Source organism: Melospiza georgiana, chromosome 7 (assembly GCF_028018845.1).
Source record: "Melospiza georgiana isolate bMelGeo1 chromosome 7, bMelGeo1.pri, whole genome shotgun sequence".
NCBI lineage: Eukaryota > Metazoa > Chordata > Aves > Passeriformes > Passerellidae > Melospiza > Melospiza georgiana.
Genome location: NC_080436.1, coordinates 21,670,190 through 21,697,800, shown reverse-complemented (window position 1 = coordinate 21,697,800; position 27,611 = coordinate 21,670,190). Strand labels below are relative to the sequence as shown.

Genomic DNA, 27,611 nt, shown 5'->3' with positions numbered 1-27,611 from the left:
AAAACAATACCAGGCAATGAGAGAGAACTGAAGTGTGTTTGTAAAAGTCTGTCTCCAGTGTAGAGAGATGTATGTGCTAGAACGATATGTACAATGCTTGAAAAAATTCCAGTATGTCTCCATTTATTATTTATAGTGTGGTTTTGAAAAGAGTTTACCCAAAGAATGCAAAATCACCTTGTTTTTAGGAATGATAGTTTAAAATACAAGACTGCTAAGCAACCTGTTGAAGCAAAATTGTTGAATCATGTTTTATCATCCTTGTACTGCTGTGCTTCTGTATTTGTGTTGTTTAGGAAACAAACCAATGATGTTCCTCAGATTCTGGTGGCTTTTGTGGATACTTGAACATCATGAGTTTTTAGCAGAAAATCTCAGGGAAGAGAAGATATATGGATTGAGAAGATCAAAACCTAAACACATTCTGTCAAATATTGTAGAAAAATATCCCAGCTCAAGCGAACAAGGTGAATATTGTAATTTTAAAACAGGTGTGATTTTAAACATCCTGATTTATTTGAATTCTGGACTATATGGTTAATTTGCCTTCTAGATGCTTATAATCAGTCAGGTTTGCCTCATTCTACATTTGCACCTGCCTAACCTTTGCACTTTTATCTTTTTACTCACATCTTTTCACTCCCATCTTTTCCCTCCCTTTTTGTGTATTTCAGAAAAGGAGACAGCATCTGTATTTTGTTATGATGTGGCTGAGAGCCTCTTACTGTCATAAGAATAATAGCCCATATAACTATTTTCATAGAATTGATGTCATCAGTAGTTTAGAAAATTAATACTCTACAGATCCTGCTTTTAGAAATTTTTGTCAATGGATGTGAGTGTTAGTACTAGGGACAGTACTAACATTCACTCACTCAAAATCCAGCTCTGTCAAATCACATTCCAGTGTCTTGTTCACTAAGCGTCATTTTCGTATACATGACCTCCAGCTATGTTGGTAGGGTACAGTGAAATACCAGGCAAGATGACAGAATGAAATTTAAAAACCACTACAACATTTCTCATTTCATACTATATCAACATACCTTCAGGTTTTTATTCCTTGGGACATCTGTTTTGGAGCAAATCCCTCAGTCTCTGACAGCTCTATCTTCATGAAGGGCTCACACTTGTGACCACAGATGTCATCAAAAGTTTCCACAATGCCATTCTTCAATCCTAAAATACACGTAAGGGTAGAATGAGATTTAGTATAAAGTCACTCCACTCACCTACATACCTATTTATTCTAGATGAAGATTGCATTCTGGAAATTGCCTTTTTACTGGACAGCTCCGAAAGTGCTAAGGACTACAATCATGAACAACAGAAAAGATTTGTACTGCAAACAGTAGACAGAATGAAAAGTCTGCAGCTTAGTTCTGGACGTACCCTGCGCTGGAGGATGGCCCTACTTCAGTACAGCAGCACTGTTTTCATAGAGCAAACTTTCCATGACTGGAAAGGTCCTGAAGCATTCAAATCCCACATTGCTCCCATCACCCACATAGGCCATGGCACCTACACAACTTATGCTATAACGAATCTTACTCAGCTCTACATGTCTGAAGGGACTGTGGGTAGTGTCAAAGTAGCCGTGCTTTTCACTGATGGAGTGGATCATCCAAGAAACCCAGACATTTTTGCAGCTGCAGCTGATGCTAAACACCAAGGAATTGTATTTTTCACAATGGGAATGACCAGAGTGGCTGAGGAGGTCAGCAATGCTGCCAAGCTCCGGCTCCTGGCCAGTGTCCCAGCATCCCGGTTCGTTTTCAACCTCCAGGAGAAAGGAACTGTGGAGAAGGTTCTCAAAGAAATGGTATGTATGAGAAAGAATTTGAAATAGTGTTAGGAACATATGTAAATCTTATATCCAATATTTTGAAAATACATTTCTTCAATATACCATTGAAGAAACTTGTACATTTTACATTTTAAAGTAGCCCAATTATTAATGAGATCACTGCGCCAAAATAAAGGTTTCCTTTCTCTTCCCACCATTCAGATCTTCTCATTCAAAAGATTTGACACTGCAAACTGAATTAGATTTAAACATTATTTTTATCTTTGTGTTTCCTCCTAAGAAAGGTATTTCAAATCTCTTGTCTTAAAAAACCCTTTTTTTTTTACATCCTAGTGCTTTCGTCTGTAGCAAGTAGGAAAGTGAAGCTGCCTTTTGTATCAGAAAAAGATGCAGCTCTTGTAGAAGTGAAAATAAATTTGCAGACCATGGAGATAGCTCAATTTAGACAAAATTTGAACTTCGTGATAGACATGGAAAATCTACCACATAATCAAGAGGAAATATGTAAATTGAGCTTGAAGCTTTGTTTGGATGTTTTTCTTCTCCATTTAAACTTTATATATAAAAAATATTCCCTGCCAAGTATAGAGAATATAGCCATATTCTAGCCTATAACCCTGGTGACACAAGCAGTGGATGGAGTCCTTATCTGAGCATGCACAGAGATTTAAACTAGAATTATGAATAACAATCAGGAGACTTCTGCAATGAAATTGATTCCAAAGTGATCCCACACAAGCCTTGAAATTGCACCTGTGTTGGCTTTCCTGTCTCCCTGTCCTTCACTTCGTTTGCATTGGTTCCCTGAAGAGTGCACTTCCCATCTTCTCTGGTACTGTCCCTTTTTCCTGTGTCATAGTAAGCACCTCTCAAAGAACAAAACATCTCTTTATTTTACCTCTTCTAAACAGGCAGTCATCCTCAGGTGCCTTCTTGCAATAGCATGGCTGCTGTTTGGTTTAAATAATGGCTTTGTCATAACTATACCTGCATGCATGAGAATTGTAGAAATCTGTATTGCATTGCTGCTGATCAACACATTTATGTCCTCTCAAGAGACTGCAGTAGTTGTGGAAAATGGGAGGATTTCATTGCATGTGGGTGTCTCAGCTCTACAGATCTTCTCAAAAATAACAGCTAAATTGCTGATGATAACTTTATGTGATCATCAGCAAAGTCAATCTTTTCTAGGGTGTACTTTCTGTTCTCATTTTGTGTGTGCTTCACAGTATGAATACAAGAGGTTCTGATTTTCCAAGTGTAGAACATTCATCTTTCACTCCTACTAAAGAGCTGCTTCTATTCAGCAGTTTGTAAACAATGCAGCTTGTGGATGCATTGTTCCCATATATTTAGCTAACCTGTTTACTATTGTAATTTTAGAAAATTATGGCTGAATATGGAGAGTCAATGATTTCAGTCAACAATCTATAAAAACAATTGAAAATATTTAGCTTATTTTTTGAGTGGAGAGATTGCTAGAATGTTTCTTAAAAATTAAAATTTAATTGTTAGTCAATATATTAATTGTATAATTTAATTAGCTAGTTGGTGAATCTATTTATTGTCACATCTTGCAGTGTCTTTTCTGTAGAGTTGGATTAAGACTTTAAGTTTCTAATGTTGTTTTCAATATCTGTCTTTACAGAAAGACCTGTCTGAGGAGGAGGTAAATCTTTTAATTTTTTGGTTTTTATTTTCCTGTGTAGACTTACTGCTTAATATATATATTTACAATTATATGGAAATATGATTCAGGAAAACTGATAGCTCAGGAAGCTGGTTAAATGCTGAGTCTAATGGAATTGTCTTCAAGTTAAACATGTTTTTGAATTTGCAGGACAGAGCTTTAATTTGCTATCCTAAGGTAATTTACTATTATATTTAGTAATTAATAATTTATTAATTTCCTAACTACAAATATAATTTGCTAACCTAAAGTATTTTCAAAGAAAAAGAAACAATGTGTGAGTATTCAGGCTAGCAAGAATGTTGGCATACATCTTGACATGTCCTCTGACAAACTCAGTGAAAAATAAAACATGATGCAGAGCTGAAGACAGGGCAGTTCTAGCCCTTAACCCTCTTCCTGTGTGAGAGGGTTTGAAAAGGGTAAGATGTCAAAGCTCCACCACGCCTTCTTCCAGTTTGTCCATGCTGTGTCACCCTGACTGCAGGCATTGATAGGTCTGGCTGGCATTTTGTGGGGAATAAAGTTAGTTTTCCTTTGAAAGATGTTAAGTATATTTAAGGCACAGTTTTCACACAAAAAATGTTCTCCTAAGGAGCTCAAGCAAACTGCTAAATAGTATGAGTGTTCACAAAACTTTGAAAGACTTCATTTTTGACTAATTTCCACTGACATGTTGATTTTTCTCTATCTATATAGAAGTAGTAAGACAGTCAATGTTAGCCTTGGAAAACATATTGTGACTAATTTGGATATTCAGATAAGAATGATTTTTGAACCCTTCACTTCTAGACATCTTCAAGATGAGCAGAAGTTTAATAAATAACTAAACAAAAAATTAAAATTACATTCCTTATCTTTCCTTCAAAAATAACTCCAGTATCTGTGATAACTCTGTCATGATCTTAAAGATTCAAAAAGATCTTGAAAATCCCATAAATACATACCATAATGAGGTTTCACTGTGACACCTGATGGCAGAGATGACAGAAGAGAAAGAAGGATTATCAAGTATTATAATGAATTGCATTAACTAAAAGTATATATCCATTCATATTTTGTTTATAGATCTAGCTAGAGCTAAACTATAAACTATCCTGCTTACAATGGGATTAAGTAAAGAGATGTAAGATGCTTTTTTACTTCATCTTCTTGGCTATCCCTACCATGCCTAGTAATGAAAACAAAACAGACACAGCACACCCATAAACTGACCTTAAGAAGAGTTTGGAGGTAAAGCCATTATCAAGATGATTGAAATTTTAGGAGTAGGAATGATACACAATTTTGGATGGAGTATAGGAGGTCACATTCTAGATAAGTAGTATACTGATAGTTAAAAGATTTCTGTAAAACAGGTAAATACAATTTCTGGTCATTCCAGGTGTAAAATTTAAACTAGCCATACAGTAACTTAATGCAAATGTCTGTGTGTTTGCTATGTCTTCCATTAAAATGTGCTGATTTGTACTATTTTCATCCCAAGTGTCCCCAGGTTGACACATGTAACTGTGAGAAGGGGGAAAGAGGCCTTCCTGGTCCTGCTGTAAGTAGCTGTCACTCAAATAACTGATCTACAGTATAAGTTAAAATGTTATTCTCTGTTAAAAATTTTAAAAGAAATTGTTTGAACCCAAATCCTGAGACCTTAGAAGTTCAAGGGTCAATACACACTCCTCCATGAAGATGCCCCAGGAGCAGGAAGTGCACAGAGTCCTGAGATTGCCATGAGACACTCCCTCGGTGTGGGGACAGACAGGAGGAGGAACAATGATGTGTGGTGAGGCTCTCCTGTGAGCCACAGCAGTGTGAAAGGCTGAAAGGAACACTTTCCTGTTGCAATCACACAAGACCAGCTGGATCTAACTAGCCTCAAATCAAACATTAATATCCAAAAAGCTCTTTGAAAACAAGAGAGAGAACAAAATACTGAAGCATCAGGAACAACTGAGACAAGAATAAAGTGGACTGGACTTCTTTCAGAATATTCTAGGGGGTTGCTTCATACAAGGCTTGGTGATCTAAACTGCAGGGCTTGCATTTCAGAATGATCTGCTATTATATCCCTGACATTGAACTAAGAGCACTGTAGTACCTTTCAGCCCTTGCTCAAGGTGAAGGGACTGTCTCAGAGTTTGAAAGAGAACCCTAGATTGGCCCATCCTCATCCTTTTGACCTGATTATCCTACACATACACAAACAGAAAGACACCTGGGTTTATGCAGTGCAGTACAATGCACTTTAATACAAAATGTACCCTCTACTGTGTGCAAACAGTAGTTTTGTTTGGGTTACTATCTGCTGTCTTTACTTGGAAAGTGCAGGTATTGCTTACACAGAAGCATACACCCCAAAGACTTGAGAAGAAAACAAAAACATCCACTTAGCAAGCTGGGTAGTTACAAAAACAGCTGATCACCTCTTTTCTTCAGAGAAGAAGTGAACAAACTAGTTTTGTTTATAACAAAGTCAAAGGAGAAACATGACTGCCTATTGAGTTGGTCCTGCTGTTCCCAGATATTAAATTTCAATGACATTAAAATTCAGAGATTTTGAGAAATAAATCTATAGAAGGCAAATATCTTAAGTTTGAGAAAAAACAGCATATATATTGTAAAACAAAATTATGTTTACTAACATATATCATAAGAATTGTATTTTGTTTGTTTTAGGGTAAAAAGGGTCGCACTGGGGACGATGGAGCTCCAGGCCTGAAAGGAGCAAAGGTGATTGGTTTTTCACATTTAGGAGAAAGATCTGTCTTGTCCTTATTTCACTGATCTTGATGTTGAATTATTCATAGGGGGACCCAGGTCTTAATGGAATCCCAGGACGAGACGGAATAGAGGTAAAAAATTACTTTTTTTCCCCTTCTTCTCCAGTGAGCAGTGTTCCTTTAAGGCAAAATACCACATTTTTTTATTGTTATAAGAGCAAATTCCAATTCTGGTTTACCATCTAATTAATTAACATAAGAAGAACTGAAAACATTCCCATTGCTTAATGAAAAGGAATAATTGTTTCATATATGTGTAATCTAGAAAATACTCTCCAATAATGCATAGTGCCTCCAAAACATTGAAATGCTCTGACGTGATAATATAAGAACATTACAGAAATTTATACTCTGCCTGCATTATTCTGAGTGCATTTAAATTTGACTAATAAAGGACCCCGTGTATAACAGCAGTAAAAAATTTGAATTAAATACATATAGAAAGTAAGTGCAGGCCAAGTCTCTTAGTGCATAATTCTGAATGCATTTATATATGAATCCCTCTACTTTATGCTTTCTTATTTATTCAGTACATCCTCTTTAATTAGTGTCTTTTTCTTGTTTTCTTATTTTTGCATGTTTTTCACTAAGATGGAAATATCAACTCTACTTGATCTGCTTTTACATGGCCAGAATCCCAGTCTAAAATGATACATTCATACAATTTATTTACCCATACAACAGCATCTACCATAACTAAAAGGCACAGTACTTCGAATCATATTGCCATATTAATCAGAGTCATCTTTTCTATTTGAAATGCTATTTTTCTGAAGAGAGTAGAATATTAAGGAAGCCAATACTCATGTTCCTACTTTTGGGTTATGTACCATCACAACCTGCTTTGCTTTTTTGTTTTCCCAGGGGAAATCTGGATATAAAGGAGAGAAGGTATGTCTTTTAGTCAGAATTGATGCCTGCATCTTTGTGGTTATTTATTATATATAGTGCTGTATTTAATTTAAATACTAGTAAGGAACAATAACATCATTTTAGCAGCTGCTCCACAAGCTGTAATAGAAGATGTAACTGTTCCTCAGTGAACTTGCAGCACAATTGCTATATTATGTCCTGAATATAATAACATTTAGGTTTTCAACTAAAGCACCTGGAGAATAAGGATGATATGCCAATGAAACTCATAAGTATTTATTCCTATTCCTTTCCAGGGTGAAAGAGGTGAATGTGGAATCCCAGGAATAAAAGGAGAAAGAGTAAGTAGCCACAAAGTTGTTATGTTTCCAAGAAATACAGTTAAACCACCAAAAAAATTAGAATTCCCTGAATATCAACCATGATGATAGATTTAAGCCATATATTAGTTCTAAGGCTGAGGGAAATTGACATCTGACAGGTTTGAAATATGTAGTGAGCAAGGACACCATTTTTACTAACTTTCTGAGCTCTTTCTACATTTTCATATGATTCCTCTTAGGGCCCAAGGCTGAGCCTTTTTAAAACAATGGTAAATCTCTACTTTAACAGAGGCAGAAGGCTTGAAATAGTAAGCAAAGGTAATGAGATATAACAATGAAAACAAGGTATCTTACTCCAATCTTTAAGATTTAGTGCATAATTGTTTTAAATATTTCAAATAGAGCAAATAGAGTTTAATCCTGAATTACTGGTCATGCTGTATTTTGATTACCAGTCAATTAAAAAAAATTATTTAATGTTTTGTGGCTGCTGAGCTTCTCTTACATTTAGTTTTGATTTTAATGTAAAGATATCCAAACAAGTAAAAAGTAGTAAAAAGCTACCTTAAAGTGGTTGTGACAAAATCTAAAAATACAGAAATATATAATTTTTTTCACTTATCTTTCAGGGCCCTGAAGGTCCAGTAGGCCCCAGAGGAGTAAGAGGGATACAGGTAAAAGAAAAAAAAAAAAAAAAGGAACTATGAAAACCACAATACCTGGTTCCCTGGGATTCAATGATCTGAAATAATATCATACCCCTACTGACATGGAATCCTTGAGTTGCTGGCTTCAAGGTACCCAAAGTCTATCTTCTTATATAGCAAAATTAATAAGAATTTGGAGAAGCAATCTAGACAAATAAATCATCCTTATAATTCATTCAGTCTCAAAGACCACAGCAAATACATTTCCATAAAAACCAAAAACACTCATTTCTCTTTCAGTGTCTTAATTATTTAATTTCCTCAAGAAGTACATAAAGAATATTTAGTCTCTTGTCATCCCAGTTCTCTCATACTAACGGCCAAGAAGCTTAGCCCATCATAGATATTTCAGTACATCTTGACTGTACATTACCTTTAATTGTATCCAAAAAAAAGGGAGAGCCAATTCCTCTCCCCAAATACCAGAACCAGCTCCCACTGGATTGAGTAACTAAAAATGTACATGCATCACAAAACAAAGCTTCAGTTCTGCTGTGTTTAAAACTCTTCTTTTCATGCAGACTTCAGCAAATAATAAATTTTTTTCAAGTTGTCATTTTTTATGAAAGCTTGAAAAATCTCATTGAAACCACTTCTGTTTTAACAGGGTCTGCCAGGACAATCTGGAGATCAAGGGCCTGAAGGTCTGCAAGGATCAAAGGCAAGAACTGCTCTATTTCTCTTAATTAATGTTAAAAGATATCAATATAGCCTCACAACAATTATGATTTTATCCTTATATTCTATACCCTTCTTGTCATGGATGCAGTTTAACTTGGCACAGATAGCAAATTGTGTACTTTTTGTATTCTACAAGGTTCTTAAGAAAGGTATTTATTACTTCGCTCTTTGTATTGAATTCAGGTCCAAATCACATTCCCATCTTTATTAATCAACACTTAAAATATGCTAGAGTCAGAGAATATTACTTAGCATTGAACTTCTTCAGTTTTCAATTTAAAACTTTTTCCTGAAGTGCCAAACAGGAATTCTGTTTGGCATCTCAAATCAAGCCTTTTTTTGAGACTGAACATTCTCAAGAAGAATTCTGTAGTTCAAAAGGAATATTGTCCTGAAGAAAAGCTTGAAAATAAGCATATAAGGGACATTATTTGTTATCTCTCTTGATATCTTCTTTTCACCAACTGGCCAACAGCGATACACAGAACAGCTGAGTGTCAAGACTTACATTTTATGAAACATTTTTCCTTTTGTTTAGTCTCATCTTTGTACAAGATGAATTATTACAAGGGAATTTTGAAGCTCTGAAAGGATGAACAGATAAAATACTGTGGAAGACAATTCCAATGGGCTGAAATTCAGGATGCACTAAAAATTAATCTACAATGTGAGTTAAACTGATTTATAAGCAAAGTTGTTTTCTTTTCATTCTTTGAAAGGGTGAAAGAGGTCTCCCTGGGCCACCTGGCTTGCCTGGAGAAACTGGAGTAGGACTGCCAGGCCCAAAGGTACAAAAATGTCATATTCTGTATAGCATGTGTTGTAGGATAAGGATCAAGACAGCTGAGCTAATAGACTTGCTGATTCACATGAAACTTCAAGACCATAAATGTGGTTTTGTGGTACTGGAAAGGTATTTTTATGTTACCAAAACTGTTTACAAACAGTTGCAAACAAAAAGTACATTTTAAGTATATACTTTAAAGGATTTTTTTACAGTAGTCGTTATGCTTGACATAAACTACCAAGAAGAGAATGATTAGGTAAAAACAAATTCATAGTCTTAAACAGAAATTAATCTGTGCAAAACAGGCTTGTTGGTTTAGATGACTGGCATAAAAAGAACAGAAACTGCAAGACAGAAGATAGAATACTGACTTCTTGGGGAAGGACAGTAAGTGATACATGACTGGGTGCATGAAGGGAATAATGAATCTTTTAGAGTTTTTAGACTCAACATTTTCTTCTGTCAAATGCAGAACTGACCTCTCCCCTAAAGCTGTGACACTGCCCCAGTTCAAAGCCTGCTGGGCCTCGTGTGGTGAATGACTCTGAGGACACTCAGGTTTTCTCTGCTGTTCCTGTATTCTCCTACATCCAATATTTCCAGCACAGAATGCCTGATGAGTTGTTATATGCTGCACACATAAAAATTCCTAAATCAGGCATATTCAAAGTACATCTTTCTTTGAAGGGTGACATTGGTTTGACAGGAAGACCAGGCCCTGTTGGCCCACCTGGAGTTGGTGAACCAGGATTTATGGTATGTCTGTTTTTTAATTTGGTAAGAGGAAAGCAGGACAGAAAGCAAATTTCTCAATGCTTCCCCATAAACATGGGGAAGATTTAGCACACAAGAAAATGTGTGCTAAGCTGTACCATCTCTTTTCTTTCTTCTACCATTTCTCACTCTTATACATATTATGTTGTCTGACTGTTGTTTCCCTCAGTAAACTGGAAATGTTTCCAATTTCTTAACTTTTCTAATTATCATATCTCTAAAACGGGTATGAAAATATAACATCTGATGCAAAACCACACAAATATATAAATAAATCTGTTTCCTGATAGATTTAATAGTGTCCAGTCCCTATGTGATACCTTTGAATTTGACTGCTTTTCAGTATCACTAGAACATTAACATCAGCATGGCTTTGAGGCTTTGAGGAGGAGACTTTCAGAATTTACAGTAGGTTTGGCTCTGAAGTCTCTTCCTTCCCTTCCTCTTCCTGGCCATTGTAAAATCCATCTCTTTGTGGTAATTCAGAAAACCAGTAAGTCAATTTTATGGTCCTTTTTTTCTAAATAGCAGGCAGAACCTTTTACTGAGCTATTTACAATACAGCAGACTTAAATTCATTTCTCTTCACCTGGATGAAAGATTTCTAGTGCAACCACAAGGGAAATTTTGTTCAGTTTTTACACAAGTACCTTTTTCCCATTGACAAGGCAAAATTTGGAATAAACATTTCATAAAAGGTGCTCCTGTGAAAAAGAGACTCATCATTTGGTAGGTGAACTGACTGATTTCAAACCTGCTTGAAAATACACTACTGGAGAGCCCAAGAAGAAGAGCATTACAAATAAGGCTGGTGGTGGCAATCAGTCCAAGCAGGGCAGTAACACTTCCAGTCCTTTCAGTAACACCACAGAGCCAAGATCCACTCTGTGGGGGAAGAGGTGCCTGTGATGTTAATCTTTCCTAGGCAAAAAAATACTGCTATAACAAGAGATTCTGATTTTTTTAAAAAAATATTCTAAATATACTGCTTTTATTTATTTTAAAGTTTCTTTGCTTCAAAAGAAATTCATTTTAATGGCTTAATTGAGTCCAAATATCTATACCTCAGGAATGACTCTAAAGCTCTGTGCAGAAGGAGAAGCATATTTAGGCTATGCAGAGACAAATTTATCAGCATTCTGTGATGTATGTGTAACCCCAAGCAATAAATCTGAATAAAAATCTTTTAAAAACAGATGCAAGAAAACACAGTGAAGCAGGCTTAATATGCACAGGTGTTGGACATGCATTTTTTTTGTCATTTGCCCCTTGTGCTTCTATCAGATCTTTTTTCAAAAAGGGAAGGGCATGCTATTTCTCTCTTTGCCAAGTACAGTCAAATCTTCCTACAGCTTTGTTTCTTTCAGCATTACTCTGCATGGGCTTTAATCTGCTTCTGTCTCTCATGATTATACTGATACATTAATAAGGATTAGCAAGAATTTGTAAAATGGAAATTTAGGGCGTGAAGATTCCAAAATGTAAGGAATAGAAATTTCTTCTATATAACCTGTGATTCCTTAGTAACCTGAAGGGTATTGTTACTGCTGCAGGCCAGAATGCTCATCACTTACTCACTGGGAATGCTGTGTCACTGCATGAACTGTAACAGATTGTAACTACACCAAGGTCTGAAGACCTGCTTATAACAGACAGTGACATAGAATACACTGCTGTTCATCTGAGTGATTAATACATACCCCAGGTCATTTTAAACTTCTGTTAACAGGGGCCTCAAGGACCACAAGGAGTTCAAGGAGAAAGAGGCTCACCAGGAGAAGGGCTTCCAGGAGCAAAGGTAAAACAGTCAAAGAGTTTTAAGACCAGAGCAGCACCATTAAATGAGTGCATGCCAAAACAAGTCCATAGAAGGCACAGGAATCTGAGAAAGTATCTTGTAAATTAATATTAAGATTTTCCATCAAACAATCCAATATATTTTGATGGAATTCACTTGGTTCAAACATGACTTGTAGGCATAGCTAGCCTTTGGGGCCTGTAAAGCCAGTATTTAATTTACCTGATGCTTGATTTGTGGGATCTAAGCCTGGAATGAATTCCATAATTTTAAAACAGCCTAAAGCATTTGACTCTAAATAAAATACCATTAAAAGGTTCCTAGATGAAAATTTAGCATTTTGTTGTTGGTTTTTTTTCTTAATCCTTATATAGAGATCTTTACTGTCACTATAAAGACAGCTTCTAAGCTTCTTACATACCTCAGACATTGTGTATTCATTTTAGCAGAAGACTGAATTCAGTTTGTTGGAACAGAAAGGTGCTGTTACTAATGTGCAGATCCAGTGGCAGTAATGAGACTGGTAGTTGTACTACATGGATGGACTTACTGGAAGATTCCTTTGCTGCCCACTGAAAACCAGTTCCTAGGCTGAGTTGTTGCTTTGGCCTTTGGTAACAAATAACAAAGTGACACAGATTGTACATGAAATAAATGAGCAACTAAACAGTTTTCTCATTTTTATGCAAGCACCAATTCTGCTTGAGAAAACAATAATAAATGGTTTCACAGATGCAGAGCCCAACTAAATTTTCTCTGAGAGTAGCCCTTTACTAAAAATCTTAGGATTTCTGCTTAGCACAATACTTGTTGTCAGCCAGGTTGAAATTTAACTGCTGCTAGCAACATAATATCTTCAAACATCCAGTGTGTATTTTATGATGATGAATTATAGAAATTATTTAACCTCTTTGTTGATGGCTTGTATCTGCTTAGCAGATCTCATGAATGAAAACTAACAAAAATACAATTTGAAGAAAATGCATTTCAAAATCACTGAATTGCCACTGAAATTCCCCATGTGGGAAGAAAAACTACAACTAGTAACTAAAACACAGCAACAGGGCACAGTGGGAACAAGCACAGATGAATGCATAATCTAACCAAAACTACTAAGCAGTTGAGATGGATAGGCAGAATAAAATAATCAGAGACATTCTGTCAGCATTATTGGAACTCTTCATTCTATAAAAAATGTACTACTTTTTATTGCCAAGTCTGACCTGGAGCCAAGCACAGAGTCCATATGTATCTCTAATCCAATCTATGGCTGCCAAGCATGTCAGTTCTTTGGTTTTAAACACATTTTAAACTGGCGATTTGTTAATCTAAGCAAATTTGCAGTTGTTTTCTTCAAGTCTTTTTACTACAAGCTCACAGTTTAGTAAAAAGGATAATGAAGGCAGATGTTCTAAAGAATCAGGAGTAAAGAATGTTATTTTAAATACAAATCCTCATAAGGAATTCCTGTCAAAGTTAAAATTATGGAATTGGTTGCTAAGGATAGAAAAGATCTGTCTGGGGTGTAATTTTATTGTCTTGGGTGATTTTTTTGCTATTTAAACAAGCTGACATCTGCCTGTACATGTTTTATTAAGAGAAGTACAGAAAAGCACAATATTTGTAGCTTTTTTAGTAACTGGCACTTTCCCCAAGAGCACTATTTTGTAAATGAACATTTAGAAAGACAATGACATTTACAAATAAACTTCTATAACAATACAGTCTACCTGTCTTCATCCTGGCAAATGCTTAGTGGGAGCCAGAGCCTAATTACCCCACTTCAATGAGATCAACCCACACTTTAATGAGATTAACCCATGAAAAAAAATAAGCAGAATTCAGTTTTTAGTTAGTCTCAATACTCATCCCTGCAGGCCTTTAAATCAGCTGTGGCTTTGCCATTGATTTGAGAGGAAGCAGAACGGGACCTTAAGTAATTGAGGTGGGCAGAAAGATAAAAAAGAAGCTTGTTCAGCTCTTTCATCAGCAATTCAGCAATTTCAAATTGCAGGGCAAACTCTTTTGAAAAGATAATCTCTTTGGTATCCTGGAACACAGATCCAGGAGCAGCTTTTTGGTTCTTTTCATTTTGGTTTTCATTATGAGAGAGAAAACACTGTCTCTAGTTACTTCAGAGAGAACAGCTGTGTGTCTCCACAGTTAACAACTTACTATTTTTTCATGTAGGGAGATCGTGGCTTTGATGGACCAAAAGGCCCTCGTGGACTTCCAGGCATCAGCATAAAAGGTGACAAGGTGAGCAATAAATACACCAGGGGATTAATGGAGTGCAAATAAATCCTATACAGGGAATACGGGGTTGATACTCACTGCAGAAGGTACAATGAGGCAAGGAACCCGTAAAAGACACTGGATAATGTGGTATTTAGTAGAGATTCATGCCAAATAAATTCTCCCCACCCATTTTAATATCTCCTCATATCAAAATAGAAGATGTTAGAAAAGCATCTGATTCTGTGTGAAAGTTAAGGTTTAAAAAGAGAAAAAGAGACTAGGTTGTTTGCAAGTAAACCAGTGGGGAATAAATGCATGTGTGAAAGATAAAAGGTCAGATCCCCAGCATTACTGACTTCAGAAGAAGCCAGCATGTACTGACTAGCATGAGAGTTGTCCCAGATTGTTTCTGTATGTTTGCACAACTAAGCTACTGTAATGTGTTTGCCAGGGTGAGTGTGGCCCCCCTGGTTTACCAGGATCAGTTGGATTACCTGGAATTGGAATTCAAGGAGAAAAGGTACAATTTTCCCCTCACCCCACACTTCAGTGTATAGTAACAGAGACTATTTTATTCTTTAATAATTACTTGACTACTCTTCTCAGGGAGTGGAGGGCCCAAAAGGACCACCTGGCTCTAGAGGGCTACCAGGACAGGGGATACCTGGACCAAAGGTCAGGGAATTTTCTGAAGTAAAAGCTACTGTGCTGTTTTTATCATTATGTTTCATGATCAAGAAATAGTCTATCTCTGTAAATATTTACATTAAACTGGATTGCTGAAAACCAATCTAAGTATTGACATAGATGCAGGAAAATATTTTCTTTATTGATATTATAAACCACACAGCAGATCCTACTCCACTGAAAAGCCTTGGTAAACTAATGCCATGGCTACTTATTTAGGTTTTTGCCTGACTCACACAGAAGCTTTCAGGTGCCACATCCCAGACAGTGAGCTGCACTTTGCCTGATACACTTCCACTGAGAGGGTTGTCTGCCCTGAGCTTGTGGTTTCTTCATGGCACGTGGAGGTGCAGTAAACCTGTTACAAAAACTAGCTGCCCTGAAAAGAGAGGACCATCCCAATTTCCATATCATCTTTTATTCTCTCTGTTTCCATTCCAGAAAAATACATACATAGATACATTAGAGATTGACTGCCTTCCTTGCAACTTCTCCTACCTATTGTCTCACCTGAATTTGTATCTACGTATCGAGATGTTAAAAATGGTCCATGGTGCAAGGAAGACTACTTTTTCAGAAGAAAATCTCTCAGAATAACTTAGCCTTAACTGATTCACAAAATACAGAACTGTTAATGAAAGACATCACCCTAGAGGTGTTTGGAATGGAGATTTAAAGTAATTTCCTGAAAGATGTGACAAATTTCTGAATGACTTAAGGCTATTAAAGCATGGTATAAAGGAACTAGAGGTGTAAGTGGGTCAAGTGTCTGTGACAAGTAAAGAACTTTGCAGAATCAAGTATCACCTCTTACGCTTTAAGTGACTGTGCAGGGATATGATTACCACTACTAAAAAGTAAAAAAAAACATTTGTCTTTGGATGTCATATATGCTCCTGAAATATCAGCTCTTTGGCAGGAAGGATTCCCAGGGACATACAAGTGTAGATTTACAGCATTAATAATTTCCACTAACAGCTCCTTGGTGACAGCTCAAAACATGAAGCAAATTGCCAATCTTTGTGACCAAGGGTTTAACACTTCTTACTACAGACAAGATTACACTAATCTTTCCTAAAATTTACACAATGAACCATATGCTTTTATATTTTTCATAATAATGCTGTTAAAAATTAATAAAAATTAATATCTTTTATATTTTTCATAATAATGCTGTTAAAAATAATATTTTTCATAATAATGCTGTTAAAATGTTTAAGGGTGAACAAGGCTTGCCAGGAGAGACTGGAGTGCCAGGAGAAAGAGGTATTGGAGAACCTGGTTCTAAGGTACATTGTTAACAGAGGAATTATTTAATCTATTTATTCATTTGGATTATAAATTTCCTAAGTATGCTTTCTGAAGCCACATAAAAACAGGCTTAGAAATAACTTTTAGATTCTTAGTATTTTGAATTTTTAACAGAGAGTTTCAATGACCTCCAGATATGGCAGCATTTTAAATACCCCTGTTCTGTAAAAAATAGTAAGATTTGTGGTGACTGGAAACTTCCACCTGCCTGGCTCACGCTCAAGTCATCATTGCACACAGCTCACCTACAGCTCTGTGCAGAAAACCATCCAGAATATTGAACAGCTGCAGAACTCACAGCCCCAAGTGTAAGCTACACTGTAGCAGAGAGGTGAAAAAAAGCCCAGAACAGTGGTTATTGGGCTGCTCCTTCCCTTTCCACACAGAATATAGTGGAAACAGAGCAGCTACATCCTCACACCTTCATAAAAGACACAAGCTGTGCTGGTGGACAGAAAGAACAGCTGAGTTGCTAAGAGGAGAGGAAGCTGTAACCAGATTGTCTTAGTGCTGAAGTGCCCAAACAGTACCCAGTCCCTATGGCATTAACAGCCAGATTAACACAGAATAGGGGAATCAATGAAAAAGTACTTTTGCGACAGTGGAAAGGCACAAGGCTATCCTGGTTTTGCTCTTGTTTGTTAGGGATTTCTGACAGTGGCTGGAAAAGAAAATTATTCCATTTCTCTCTTTAATTTCACAAAAGACAATAAAACTGATAGAACCCATTTCACCACAAATTCATCTAAAACCAAGTCAGGCTCCTGGATCTTACATAATTAGGGCCATGATAATTCCAATGACATTAATTGATTTGCATTGATATTCATCAGCAAGATGTCAATCATTGTGTCATAATCAGTTATATCTGATATTTCCTTCAAATGCTGCCACTTAATGAAATGATTGCATTATTTTTTAAGAATAAGCTGAATCATTAACAGCTAATAATTTTAATTGCATAGATAAAATGCACACTTCAAAACAATCAGACAGTAGGATAGTACCAAGTAATGAGAACTGTCTTCATAAAAAAAGACAAGACTTCACATGCATAAATGTTTTCTACAAATATATTTAAAGTTAAAAAAAATTAAATAGATTTCCTTAATTCAGAGAAGGAAGAGTACTGAGCCTGAATTTAATAGAAGAACTTACTTTTTACTGATGTCAGGGTGATCCAGGGCCTTCAGGACTGGCAGGTCTGCCTGGTCTTCCAGGAGAAGATGGAGCCCCTGGACAAAAGGTTGGTTCATCTCTCTCTGCAGTCCCTCTGCTTCACCCCAAGCATTGCTATTCTCCTGTGCTGACACCCAAACCTAGAAGAGAGAGTGATCATGGACAAGGGGAAAAAAGTACCACTTTTTTTTCAGAAAAAAAACCTCTTTTGAATATACTTTTTTAGGAAAAACTTCACTTTTTCTAATGTTTTGGGGTGGGGCATTGCCTTATCTTGTTTACTCTTGTGTGCTTTGTGGAAGCCCTGCAGCTCAGGAGGGAAACCACTAAAATGGCTATGGGCAAGCTTTACTGGCCTTCTGACTGTGTTTTTTAATAGATTCAGAATTTAAGGTTATATACTCAGGGTTCAGCTGTCTCTCAGGAAATGTGCTACTTCTCACATTCCACATGGAGTTGTACAGTGCTCGCTTCTGAATATGGGAAAGAGCCCCTGGACACACCTGACAGCAGTGGGAGTTTTGTCACTGACTGAAAGGTCTATGGTCTTCATGAACTTATTCAAGGGAATGCCAAGTTTGTCTTGCACCATGTCCATGCAGTGCTCTGAGACACTCCTTTGATTTTTCTATTCAAGGGTGAACCAGGGTTGCCTGGTCCTAGAGGTCCTGAAGGTGCTCCAGGGATTGGAATACAGGGGGAAAAGGTGAGGATTTCTTACTAAAGGTGTCACTCAAAATTGGAATGTTCCAGGAATAGGTTTGGCCAAGACTTCTCTTTTTTTTTGTCCAATAAGTAACAAAAAAATATTATTCTGGACTCATAGTTGTTTCATTTTTTGTTGTAATTATTATAGCCCAGTAATCTGCTTGAACAGCCAATTTTATCTTGAGAAATTTACAATATTCTTAGTTTTTCTTTGTGATCAATTAATTTGCCCTATTTGCCTTCAAATTAAAAAAAGAACCAAGTACTAGCAGCTGGATTATATTTTCCTGTTTTGATTATTTTTCTTATTATCTTTTTAATGTAATTACTTAACTTGCTTTTCAGCTGCAATTATTCAACCTTTAAGGTTCCTTTTGGCTTTTATTTTCTTCACAGTATTCTGTGGTAAACTGATTTAATTTCAGATGAAATCTATGCCTTTTTAATTGTACAAATCCAACACTTTTGGAGACAATTCCTGAGCAGAATTAACTGACTTGCCAGTGAAGGCAATAGGAACAGCTCATGTGCACCACGTACAAATAGATGTTTTCTATTTTACTGACATTTATAATTGATTTCAGTTAATACATTCTTAAATTATTTGACATGTGTGACATGTCTTTTCCATTTCTGTAGGGAGATCAAGGACAGAGAGGAGCACGTGGATTAACAGGACCAACAGGAATGCCTGGACCTGTTGGAGCTAAAGTGAGTTTATTACTGTGTTATATGTGTAAAATACTCTCCCAAAGCTGTACATTGTTCCAGATCTCAGAAACAACTGCTCTAGAATGAACTCACTTTATAAAAAATAATTTCAAAAAAGTTCAGCAAAGGCTTCTCTTAGCAAGAATCCCCATGATCCCTACCAACAACTGGCAGTGTTTTTTAAAACCCTTTGCATTTACCATATTGCTTCCCTGTTGGCTTGGAAAATGTAAAGCTATATACTTTTATTTTTATACTGAAATATTTGAGAAGATAGTATGGTGTATGGCATATAAATACATGACAGGACTTTATTTTCCCTTACACTGACTCATGGCTGACATTCTTTTATGGACTTGGAGTTTCTGTTAAAATACTCAGTACTTAATGAAAGCTACTCCAGGTTTATCCTCCAGTTCCTTATTCTTTTGCTATTTATACACACAAGAGTATTTCCCCAAAAATGAAAAAGAGGCAAAAAAGTAAACTGAAAGATACATTTTAAAAAAATCTACTCTAACAGAAATGTATAAATGTTTTCAGTATACCTACCCAGCTGGGCAGGGAGTCTTGAGCACTGCATGTGGTGGACCAAGCCTTGAATACACTAAGAAAGGGACTTCTAAAAACATTTGCTTAGTGAGTGAGAAGAATCTCATTTCCATGGAGAAAACAGAATATGGTAGTTATCAGTTCTCCAAATATTAGATTGATCTCTGCATAGAATACTTATTAGAAATTCTAATCAAATTTTAATGGAATTAAATGTAAATTGTTGCATAAATGTTTTCTCTGTGTGATTTTCGTGCTCACTTTCAGAAAAATCCACTGTTTTTTCTCTCCCACCTTCACTGCAGGGAGAGCCTGGTGCACCAGGACGTCTTGGAATGCCAGGCCCTCCTGGTAGATCTGTGCCTGGACCAAAGGTACCATCCACATTCCATCTCCTAGTGCTTAGAAACCCAGGGTGAAAAACTGAAGTAGGCTATGTTAATATTTGTGTCAACAATTCCAGCCTTATGAGGTCAACTAAGACTTCCTCTGGATTGCATCCAGTCTAGCTACCACTGTGCCCTGGTATTAATTGTATGGCAGCTTGAGGTGTGACCTACCTTTGTTCATTTCTTTATTTTGAGTAACTTTGGATATCAAAGCACATTTGTTTATTCTTTGTATTTTTTCTATTTAATCTTTCATTTTCATTTATGCTTTTGGTGTTTTTAATGTTTGCAATAGCAATAAATAAAATGAGCTGTTATGTTCATTATATATGAATTTGTACAAAAGAAACCCACAGCCTGTGGTGTTTAATAAGATATGTAAGCAGAGGATTTATTTTCTTCATTGCAGGGTGACATTGGGTTACCTGGTCTTGCTGGACCAATTGGAGAACCAGGTTTTGGGCTTCCTGGGGCAAAGGTAGCTCCTAAATTGTTAAACTGATTTCTGATACAACTGTAAAATAAGGCAGGAGGATCTCAGTGAAGCAGCAACAAACCTCCTAGGATGGCCACAGTGTTCCACTGAAATGTCCCACAGTTAATGTGTGTGTCCTACAACTCTGGCAGAGTAGAAGGATTTGCAGAGCTGGATAACCATGGATGGTCAATCCTCCAGAGTCTGTAACTGTAATCTTTCAGATGGCAGAGAACCAGGAGAGGAATGACTGTTTCTAACTGGTGTGAATTCAGAGAGAACACCCCATTAACCCTGCTTACAAGAGCCTACATGTTAATTAGCAAGCAGCTGATTTTTCTCAGCCAGGCTCCTTTGCTTCATTCATAACTTCAGGGTTAACTTCATAACATTCACAACAAGAAGTTCTAGTGCAAGGGTTCTAGTGCAAGAAGAACATGAATATGTAGCTGATCTCTAATGGCTTCTGTGTACCACTGCCTCAGTGGTACCTAGATTCAACTTTCATAAGCCACTCTTCATTCCAGCAAAGATTTTGTCTGGAGACCAATAAACTCAGGACATACAAACCTGTGTTTCTCCAAATATACTGGATCTTGCCTGCCCCTCCACCACCTTTTGTTCTTAGTGAGATTGACAGTACTTTTGAATACATCCCTAATCCCTTGTTCTTTGAGTGAACTGAACAGAGTAACTGAAGCATGAGAAACACGTGACAATCTCTATCTCTTTTTGATCAGTCAGTGGTTTTCAAGAGTTTTACATTTATTTTCATCAGGAGGAGAATATGCTGATGGAATAACATAATTTTTTGGTATAGAACAGTCAATTCAGAGAACTTCATGTTGTCCCATTTCTGGGGATCTAACAGGAAATAATCAACTGCAAGCACATCCTTTGCTCAGAGTGGCAAGTCTCTCTCCCTCAACCTTGAGCCCCCCAAAGCTCTTTCAATTGGGCAATACTGCATGTTTCTGTGACTACATTCTTCACTTCTTGCTGTCTTTGTCAGCATTAGTGGTTCTGCTTTTGTTTAGTTCTTAGATACACAAGCACACAGAGTAAAGCCATAGAGGGTAAAGCTTTTTACAGCCTAATTTTTTAAAGTTATTTTTGCATGGGTCTTTTTTGCCACTGTTTTAAATGCCCATATTTTGGGTTGCTACAGGAACAAATGTAATCTTGACCATCCATTCTACAGCAACTGAGCAACTCACTGCACCCCCCAGTGTGGCTGGGAGGGTTAAGGTCCTCTGAGTTTTCTTGGTAAATCTGTTCCTGAGATACTCCAGCTGTCTGGATCCATGAAAGGAGTTTAGTTGTACATTTCCCATAGGAAGATCCTGTTATACTCAAAAGGTCTAATGAGGTTCCACAGCATTACAGGAAATTAGAATTCTAGAACAAAATATGATAAATATATGAGAAATACCACTAAAGTAATTTCTTCTTATAAGTAGGCCAGAAATGACAACAGACAGAGGTCTTGAAAAATATTAAAATTAGTGACTCAGGAGTGTAGATCATGAGCACTATTAAATGTCACTGGTTTAGTCCAGGATTAAATAAACCTAAAATATAATAATTCACATAGTAAAATACATTAGCCGATAGACAGATAAAATCAAATGATAGTGTATTTGCCAAGTGAGTTTGACTTTCATGGATAATTTCCTGCTAGCAATTGTCTTGGCATTCACTCAGGTGTTTCTCCTGCCTTCATCAGGGTGACCAAGGCCTTCCAGGACCCCCTGGGCCCTTTGGGCAAAAAGGAGATGGTTATCCCGGCCCACCTGTAAGTTTATAGATTTTTCTTTTCTGTGAATTGGGAAGAAATAAGTGCTACACCTAAGGGATTATCCTACATGTCTGACATGCTAGGAAAGATTTGCTGGTCTAAAAGCCTAAAAAGCCTAAAACTCCTCAATTGTGGAAATGCACTTCAACACAGAATAAAATTAAATGTCTCTCTGAAATAGCACAAGATCATCTCTGTCCTTTTCTCTTGATACACCCTGTAACATATTCCAGGTGGGTTCTTTTTGCCAAAGTATCACTGATGTTTCAATCTGTTCCCTCAAAATCTTCCTGCAGGGTCCTGTCTTCTGCCCAACCATCCAAAATTTATTCCCAAACAGGAAAATACAATCTAGCTAAGCAGCTGGATCCATATACATCCCAGAACCACTGAAAAAGCAACTGGTGCACAAAGAGCCAGAACTAATGGTTACAGAGGCCTTTATTGGTAGATATAACCAATCCCTTCAAAGAGATGCAAAGAGAAAAGGCTCCTTCTTCTCCCTTCCCTGCACATGTGTGCAATGCTGAGCTCACACATCCAGTCTGCTCTAACCAGCCATGGCAGTTACCTGCCTGTGCAGTGAGGAAGGCTCAGAAAGATTGCTGGCTACAGGCAGGGAGTTTGGAGCACACATACTTGCATTTGCCTATGCTAAACACAACAGCAAAAGTGCTTGCATTTGCCACACCGAGGAACCAAAATTTACAAATATCAACAAGGAAATGGATTTATAATACTTTCTGCTATTTTTGTGCAACCCAATGAAGAACTACTTCTGCAACTGCCTCTCCATATTAGACCCCTCTACCTTTAAACACATTCAAGCCCCTACATGACATGCAACACACATGTAAATGCTACTGACACTACTTCTGGCATATCAGAGTAAAGTTTAACCAGTTGTAGATCACAGTGATCCCATTAAGAGACAATATAGTTTAAAAACTACCATGAAAATATTAACAAATGGATGTAGTCAATGTAGCTGTAAATTAAATTTATATTTTGTCTGTGCATACAATTTCAGGGCTTGCCAGGCCTCCCTGGGATTCCCGGTGAGCAAGGCCCAGATGGAGTTGGACTACCAGGACCTAAGGTACAGGCTTCAAGTTCTAGAAAAGCAAATGCTTGTGTATACTCTACTTCATAGAGATACAATTCCTACCTATAGGTCATAGTCAGAATTCCTATTTAATCCAGCTTTAACTTTCTTCTCAGTATATAAAAGGTAGATCTTTTTTAGTTTAGGTTTGTTGAGTTTTTGTGGGTTTTTTTGTTTGGAGAATCTGGAGTTCATTTTATAATATGGGAATTGTAATTCCTGTGTAACTGTGCATAATTGACTTGAATACATTTAGACCACCAGCCACTGTTTATCCCCAATACCTTCCTTGCCCTGCCAGCAATATCCCTGGGTTAGCATTGTTTGGACTTGCACAGTTCAATAGTTCTCTTCTCTTTGTGCCATTTGGGTGTAACAGATGCTTGGAGTTCTAGAGATACATTAAACTTTGGTATTCACTACTTATTTCTTAAAGTATTGGCTTTCAGGGTGATCCTGGTAGTAGAGGACCAGCTGGCCCCACTGGTCCCCCAGGAAAAGGCTTGCCAGGACCAAAAGTAAGAGATTTAAACAACTATGTCTCTCTTTGTCTAATTTCTAAAATGGGGGGGAAGTATACTATACAAATGTGTGATTATGTATAGACATCTGCATGTTTACTGTCTTCACTGGAAACAACTAATCCAACAAATAATCTTTATTTTGTAGAAAATCAAAAGTATTTCTGGTGACTAGCCATAAGCCATAGCCTCCTTGTGGCTGCATATGATAAATGATAAGGTGATAACCAAGCAGTGAAAGATCAATGACAAAACATTTCGGTCCTGCAGACATTAGCTGCAACAGAGTGGCAAAAATTTCTTCAGACCTAGCATTGGTCAGAATTAAGGGCCAGGCAAGTACTTACTATGTGTTGCCTATACTACTGTTACAGCTATAGGCACTACTGTTGAGTTCTTTTGGAATTAACTCCTCTTTTTTATTGTATAAATCAAATAATCATCTAATAGCCAGTATGAGGATTGATCCCTGCAAAAAGGATTATATTTGTAATTATTTTGTAACCATGACAAAAGCCTAAAAAAAACTGTAACTATAAAAAGCACTGTATAAAAAGCAAATTTCACCTCCCAAACTGGAAACTCTCATGCTTCTACAGCTGTTTTAGAAGTCTATTGAATACAAAAGAAATTGTTTGAATGTAAATTTAAAGGAACTCAACAATGTCAAATGCAAAGATTATGCAACATAATAAGGAGTTACCTGCACACTGTGACTTACTGGTCCCTGAGATCCAGTTGCCATTGGCAGGAAGGCAGTGTCCAGAGAAAAGCAGGGGTGAAGCAAAGCACCTTCTCAGGCAGCACTAGTACCAAGAGACAGCATGTCCATGGGATCCTCACAGATGAGGAAATTGAGGATTTCATGCAGGGTTACTAGAATAGCAGTACAGACATAAAATTAATATGTACTGTGTGGGTTTTGATTGCTTCCAGTGAGTAACACGGAATGGGAACATTTTCCCCAGAGTTCTATTGAAAACGAGCTTATAAATTAGCAACAAGTGTTTCTTTGCAATGCCACATTAGTATGTATATGTATAGGTCTTGCTGTGTAATGGTGGTAAAAAATAAAAAAAAAATAATAATCTTCTCTTAAATTTTAATTGAGTCCCCAATGTGGCACCAATAAAATCCATCCTTCAATGCAGCATATATCTCTATCAGCAAGGTGATTCATGTTCACTAAGTATTAAGCCAAGTGACTCCTTCAAAGTATAAACTGGAGTATTAAAATCTGACAAAGGCCAAAAAGAGTATTTCTCAGCTAGAGCAAACCAGCCTGATTCCCACTACTTATAAAAAGCCATGTTTGAGGGTAGAGGAAGGACAAGAAATTACACAGTGGTATAACAATTTCTTGTGTATTTTATTATGAACATCCTCTAGGGAAGCATAGGACGCCCAGGGCCACCTGGCTCTCTGGGACCTCCTGGTGAAGGCATTCAAGGAACTAAGGTAAAAAGACTCAGAGTCTTCAATATGTAACCTGTGCTGAGTGGTCAATCTGACCATCATGGCGTTAAGGAGATTTCACATTGTTTCTCATGTGAAGAGAGCCTCAGGCTAGAAAATGAGAAGGATAATGTGAGCACCTTCAAAGTACGCTCTGTCTGCTGCTGCAAACTAGCCCGAGCATGTGTGTGTTGAGGAAAGAAGAATGAACTTTTATCAGTTAAAGATACCTTTACAAAATTAAAAATACCACTCCCTCTTCCTCAACTCTCATGCCCACAGAAACAGTCTGAATTAGTTATGTGTACTACCACTCTATTGAGTAGAGAAAAAGCCTCCATCCTGAATGTGAGTACTATTAATTTTCCCTTGTAATATGCACTTTTACCCAAAGCATCAGTCAGATGAGACAGACTCAAAAGATAGAAATAAAGCCAAAATGAGAAGGTATAAAATGGGATGGAAAGAGGGGAAAAAATAAAATTGCAATCAAATTAAAATTAAATCCAATAATGATCATATGTGTTTTCAATATTGTCTATCTTTATACTGAAGAAGTATTTGAGAAATATAAGTTAGCTACTACATTGTCTCAAGTGCCTCAAGATCCTAGTTAAAATGCAGTTTAAAAAACTTTCCCTTTGAACATTTTAAATTACTGTGTGATGAATGATTACAAAGGGTTAATATCACTACCTGTTTTATCATTAGGGGGAACAAGGCATTCAAGGAATGCCAGGACCACGAGGCCCCCCTGGAGATGGGCTTCTGGGAGAGAAGGTATGATGTCTAAATCAGAGATAATAGTGAGATAATGCCCTAGATGGAAGCCAACACACTCCAAATGATCTTTTACTGTCAGTTCTCATTGAAGGCACGTGAATTCTGTGTAAAAGGAGCCCCAGACACCAGAAGATTATATTTTTGTTAGAAGTTATATTGTTATTAGAAGCTATATTATTATTTTTTTATTAAAATAAGTATTAGATTTAATATCACTTCCTTTCACCTATCTGCTATGCAAAATTTTCTAACTAAATCAATGTTAAGAAAAAGAGAATGGTGGGCTGGAATCAGTTTTTAAATGAGATCACAATGGCTCAGAAAGGCTGTACTAAGTCTACTAAAAATCAAACCAAGATGCATCTGTTTGCTATGCCAAACACCTTTTATGGGCCAAAAAGTTTCTCAGAGTGATATTCCCTTTATTAATTTCTTCAGTGTTATCTTATTTTTCTAAGGCAGAGATAATAATTTCCATCATGCAATAGCCCATAAAACCTCTCAGTCTGCATGTAGTTGCTTGAGATGCTTCATTGTTCAAACCACTTCATGTATTTTTTCCCATAAAAATGCTTAGCCAATACTACAAGTTATTAATGAAATTCACAAAGTACCAATTTATTTAAATGATCTCTAACAAAGATGTCTAACTTATGTCACAACCTTAATGTGCCATACAAAGGCTATGACAGAGAAATTTGAAAAGTGTAACAAAAGCTGACTTACAATTTCTGTCTGCTTACCACCATGGTTTTAAAGGGAGATCGAGGAGCTACAGGTGACAAGGGGAAAAAAGGAGAAAAAGGTGATGTGGGTGACCCTGGTTTATCTGGAGAACCTGTGAGTAACTCAGGTTTATCGCAGATGTTTTTGTAAACCACTCAGAAACAAAGTTGGGTTGTGTGTTCTTCTTTCTCTTTAATTACATATAATCTGAAACTTTCAAGAAACTGAAACTATTAAAAACTTTAAAAGCACAAAGAAGACACTTACTTGATTAATACCCCACTTCCCAGATGGATGTGGTTTCTTCCTTAAGGCAGTTGTCATTAACTCAACCAGCAATTAAATACTACACAGCCACTCGATCATCTACCTCCCAACACTGGTGTGATGGGGAGGAAAATTAGAAAAAAAAATTTAAAAAAACCCACCTAACAAGCCAAAGACTCATGGATGGATATAAACCAGTCTAATAACTGAACCTATAAAAATAATAGTCTATAATAACAACCATAGTCATAATCATAAAAAGCCAGGTGAAGCCCAGTAAGACTGCTCCCCACCCTGTGATGGATGCCCAGCCCACCCCTGAGCAGTGATGGGCCCCTCCCAGCTGACTCCCCCAGTTTCTGTGCTGGGAGTGCCCTCCATGCTCTGGAATATCCCTTTGGCCTGGCCAGGCCAGCTCTCCTGGCCATGCTCCCCCAGCTCCTCGTGCAGCTTCTCACTGACAGGGCATGGGAAATGAAAAGTCCTTGA

At 37.0% G+C, this 27,611-nt stretch overlaps 1 protein-coding gene across 1 annotated transcript in view; it reads left to right on the top strand.

The window, feature by feature from the left end:
* Positions 1 to 310: 310 nt before the first annotated feature.
* LOC131085924 (collagen alpha-1(XXVIII) chain-like) overlaps positions 311 to 27,611 on the top strand; it is a 33,876-nt gene continuing 6,575 nt past the window's right edge. Inside the window, exons 1-28 of the mRNA XM_058028502.1 lie at positions 311 to 467; positions 1,254 to 1,822; positions 3,456 to 3,476; positions 4,984 to 5,043; positions 6,171 to 6,224; positions 6,302 to 6,346; positions 7,139 to 7,165; positions 7,444 to 7,488; positions 8,100 to 8,144; positions 8,785 to 8,838; positions 9,578 to 9,646; positions 10,333 to 10,401; positions 12,149 to 12,217; positions 14,408 to 14,476; positions 14,907 to 14,975; positions 15,062 to 15,130; positions 16,363 to 16,431; positions 17,628 to 17,699; positions 18,270 to 18,338; positions 18,980 to 19,051; positions 19,909 to 19,977; positions 20,402 to 20,470; positions 22,194 to 22,262; positions 23,296 to 23,364; positions 23,820 to 23,888; positions 25,281 to 25,349; positions 26,058 to 26,126; positions 26,889 to 26,969. Coding sequence (XP_057884485.1) covers positions 311 to 467; positions 1,254 to 1,822; positions 3,456 to 3,476; positions 4,984 to 5,043; positions 6,171 to 6,224; positions 6,302 to 6,346; positions 7,139 to 7,165; positions 7,444 to 7,488; positions 8,100 to 8,144; positions 8,785 to 8,838; positions 9,578 to 9,646; positions 10,333 to 10,401; positions 12,149 to 12,217; positions 14,408 to 14,476; positions 14,907 to 14,975; positions 15,062 to 15,130; positions 16,363 to 16,431; positions 17,628 to 17,699; positions 18,270 to 18,338; positions 18,980 to 19,051; positions 19,909 to 19,977; positions 20,402 to 20,470; positions 22,194 to 22,262; positions 23,296 to 23,364; positions 23,820 to 23,888; positions 25,281 to 25,349; positions 26,058 to 26,126; positions 26,889 to 26,969 — 2,337 coding nt within the window. The remainder of the gene's footprint in view (positions 468 to 1,253; positions 1,823 to 3,455; positions 3,477 to 4,983; positions 5,044 to 6,170; positions 6,225 to 6,301; positions 6,347 to 7,138; positions 7,166 to 7,443; positions 7,489 to 8,099; positions 8,145 to 8,784; positions 8,839 to 9,577; positions 9,647 to 10,332; positions 10,402 to 12,148; positions 12,218 to 14,407; positions 14,477 to 14,906; positions 14,976 to 15,061; positions 15,131 to 16,362; positions 16,432 to 17,627; positions 17,700 to 18,269; positions 18,339 to 18,979; positions 19,052 to 19,908; positions 19,978 to 20,401; positions 20,471 to 22,193; positions 22,263 to 23,295; positions 23,365 to 23,819; positions 23,889 to 25,280; positions 25,350 to 26,057; positions 26,127 to 26,888; positions 26,970 to 27,611) is intronic.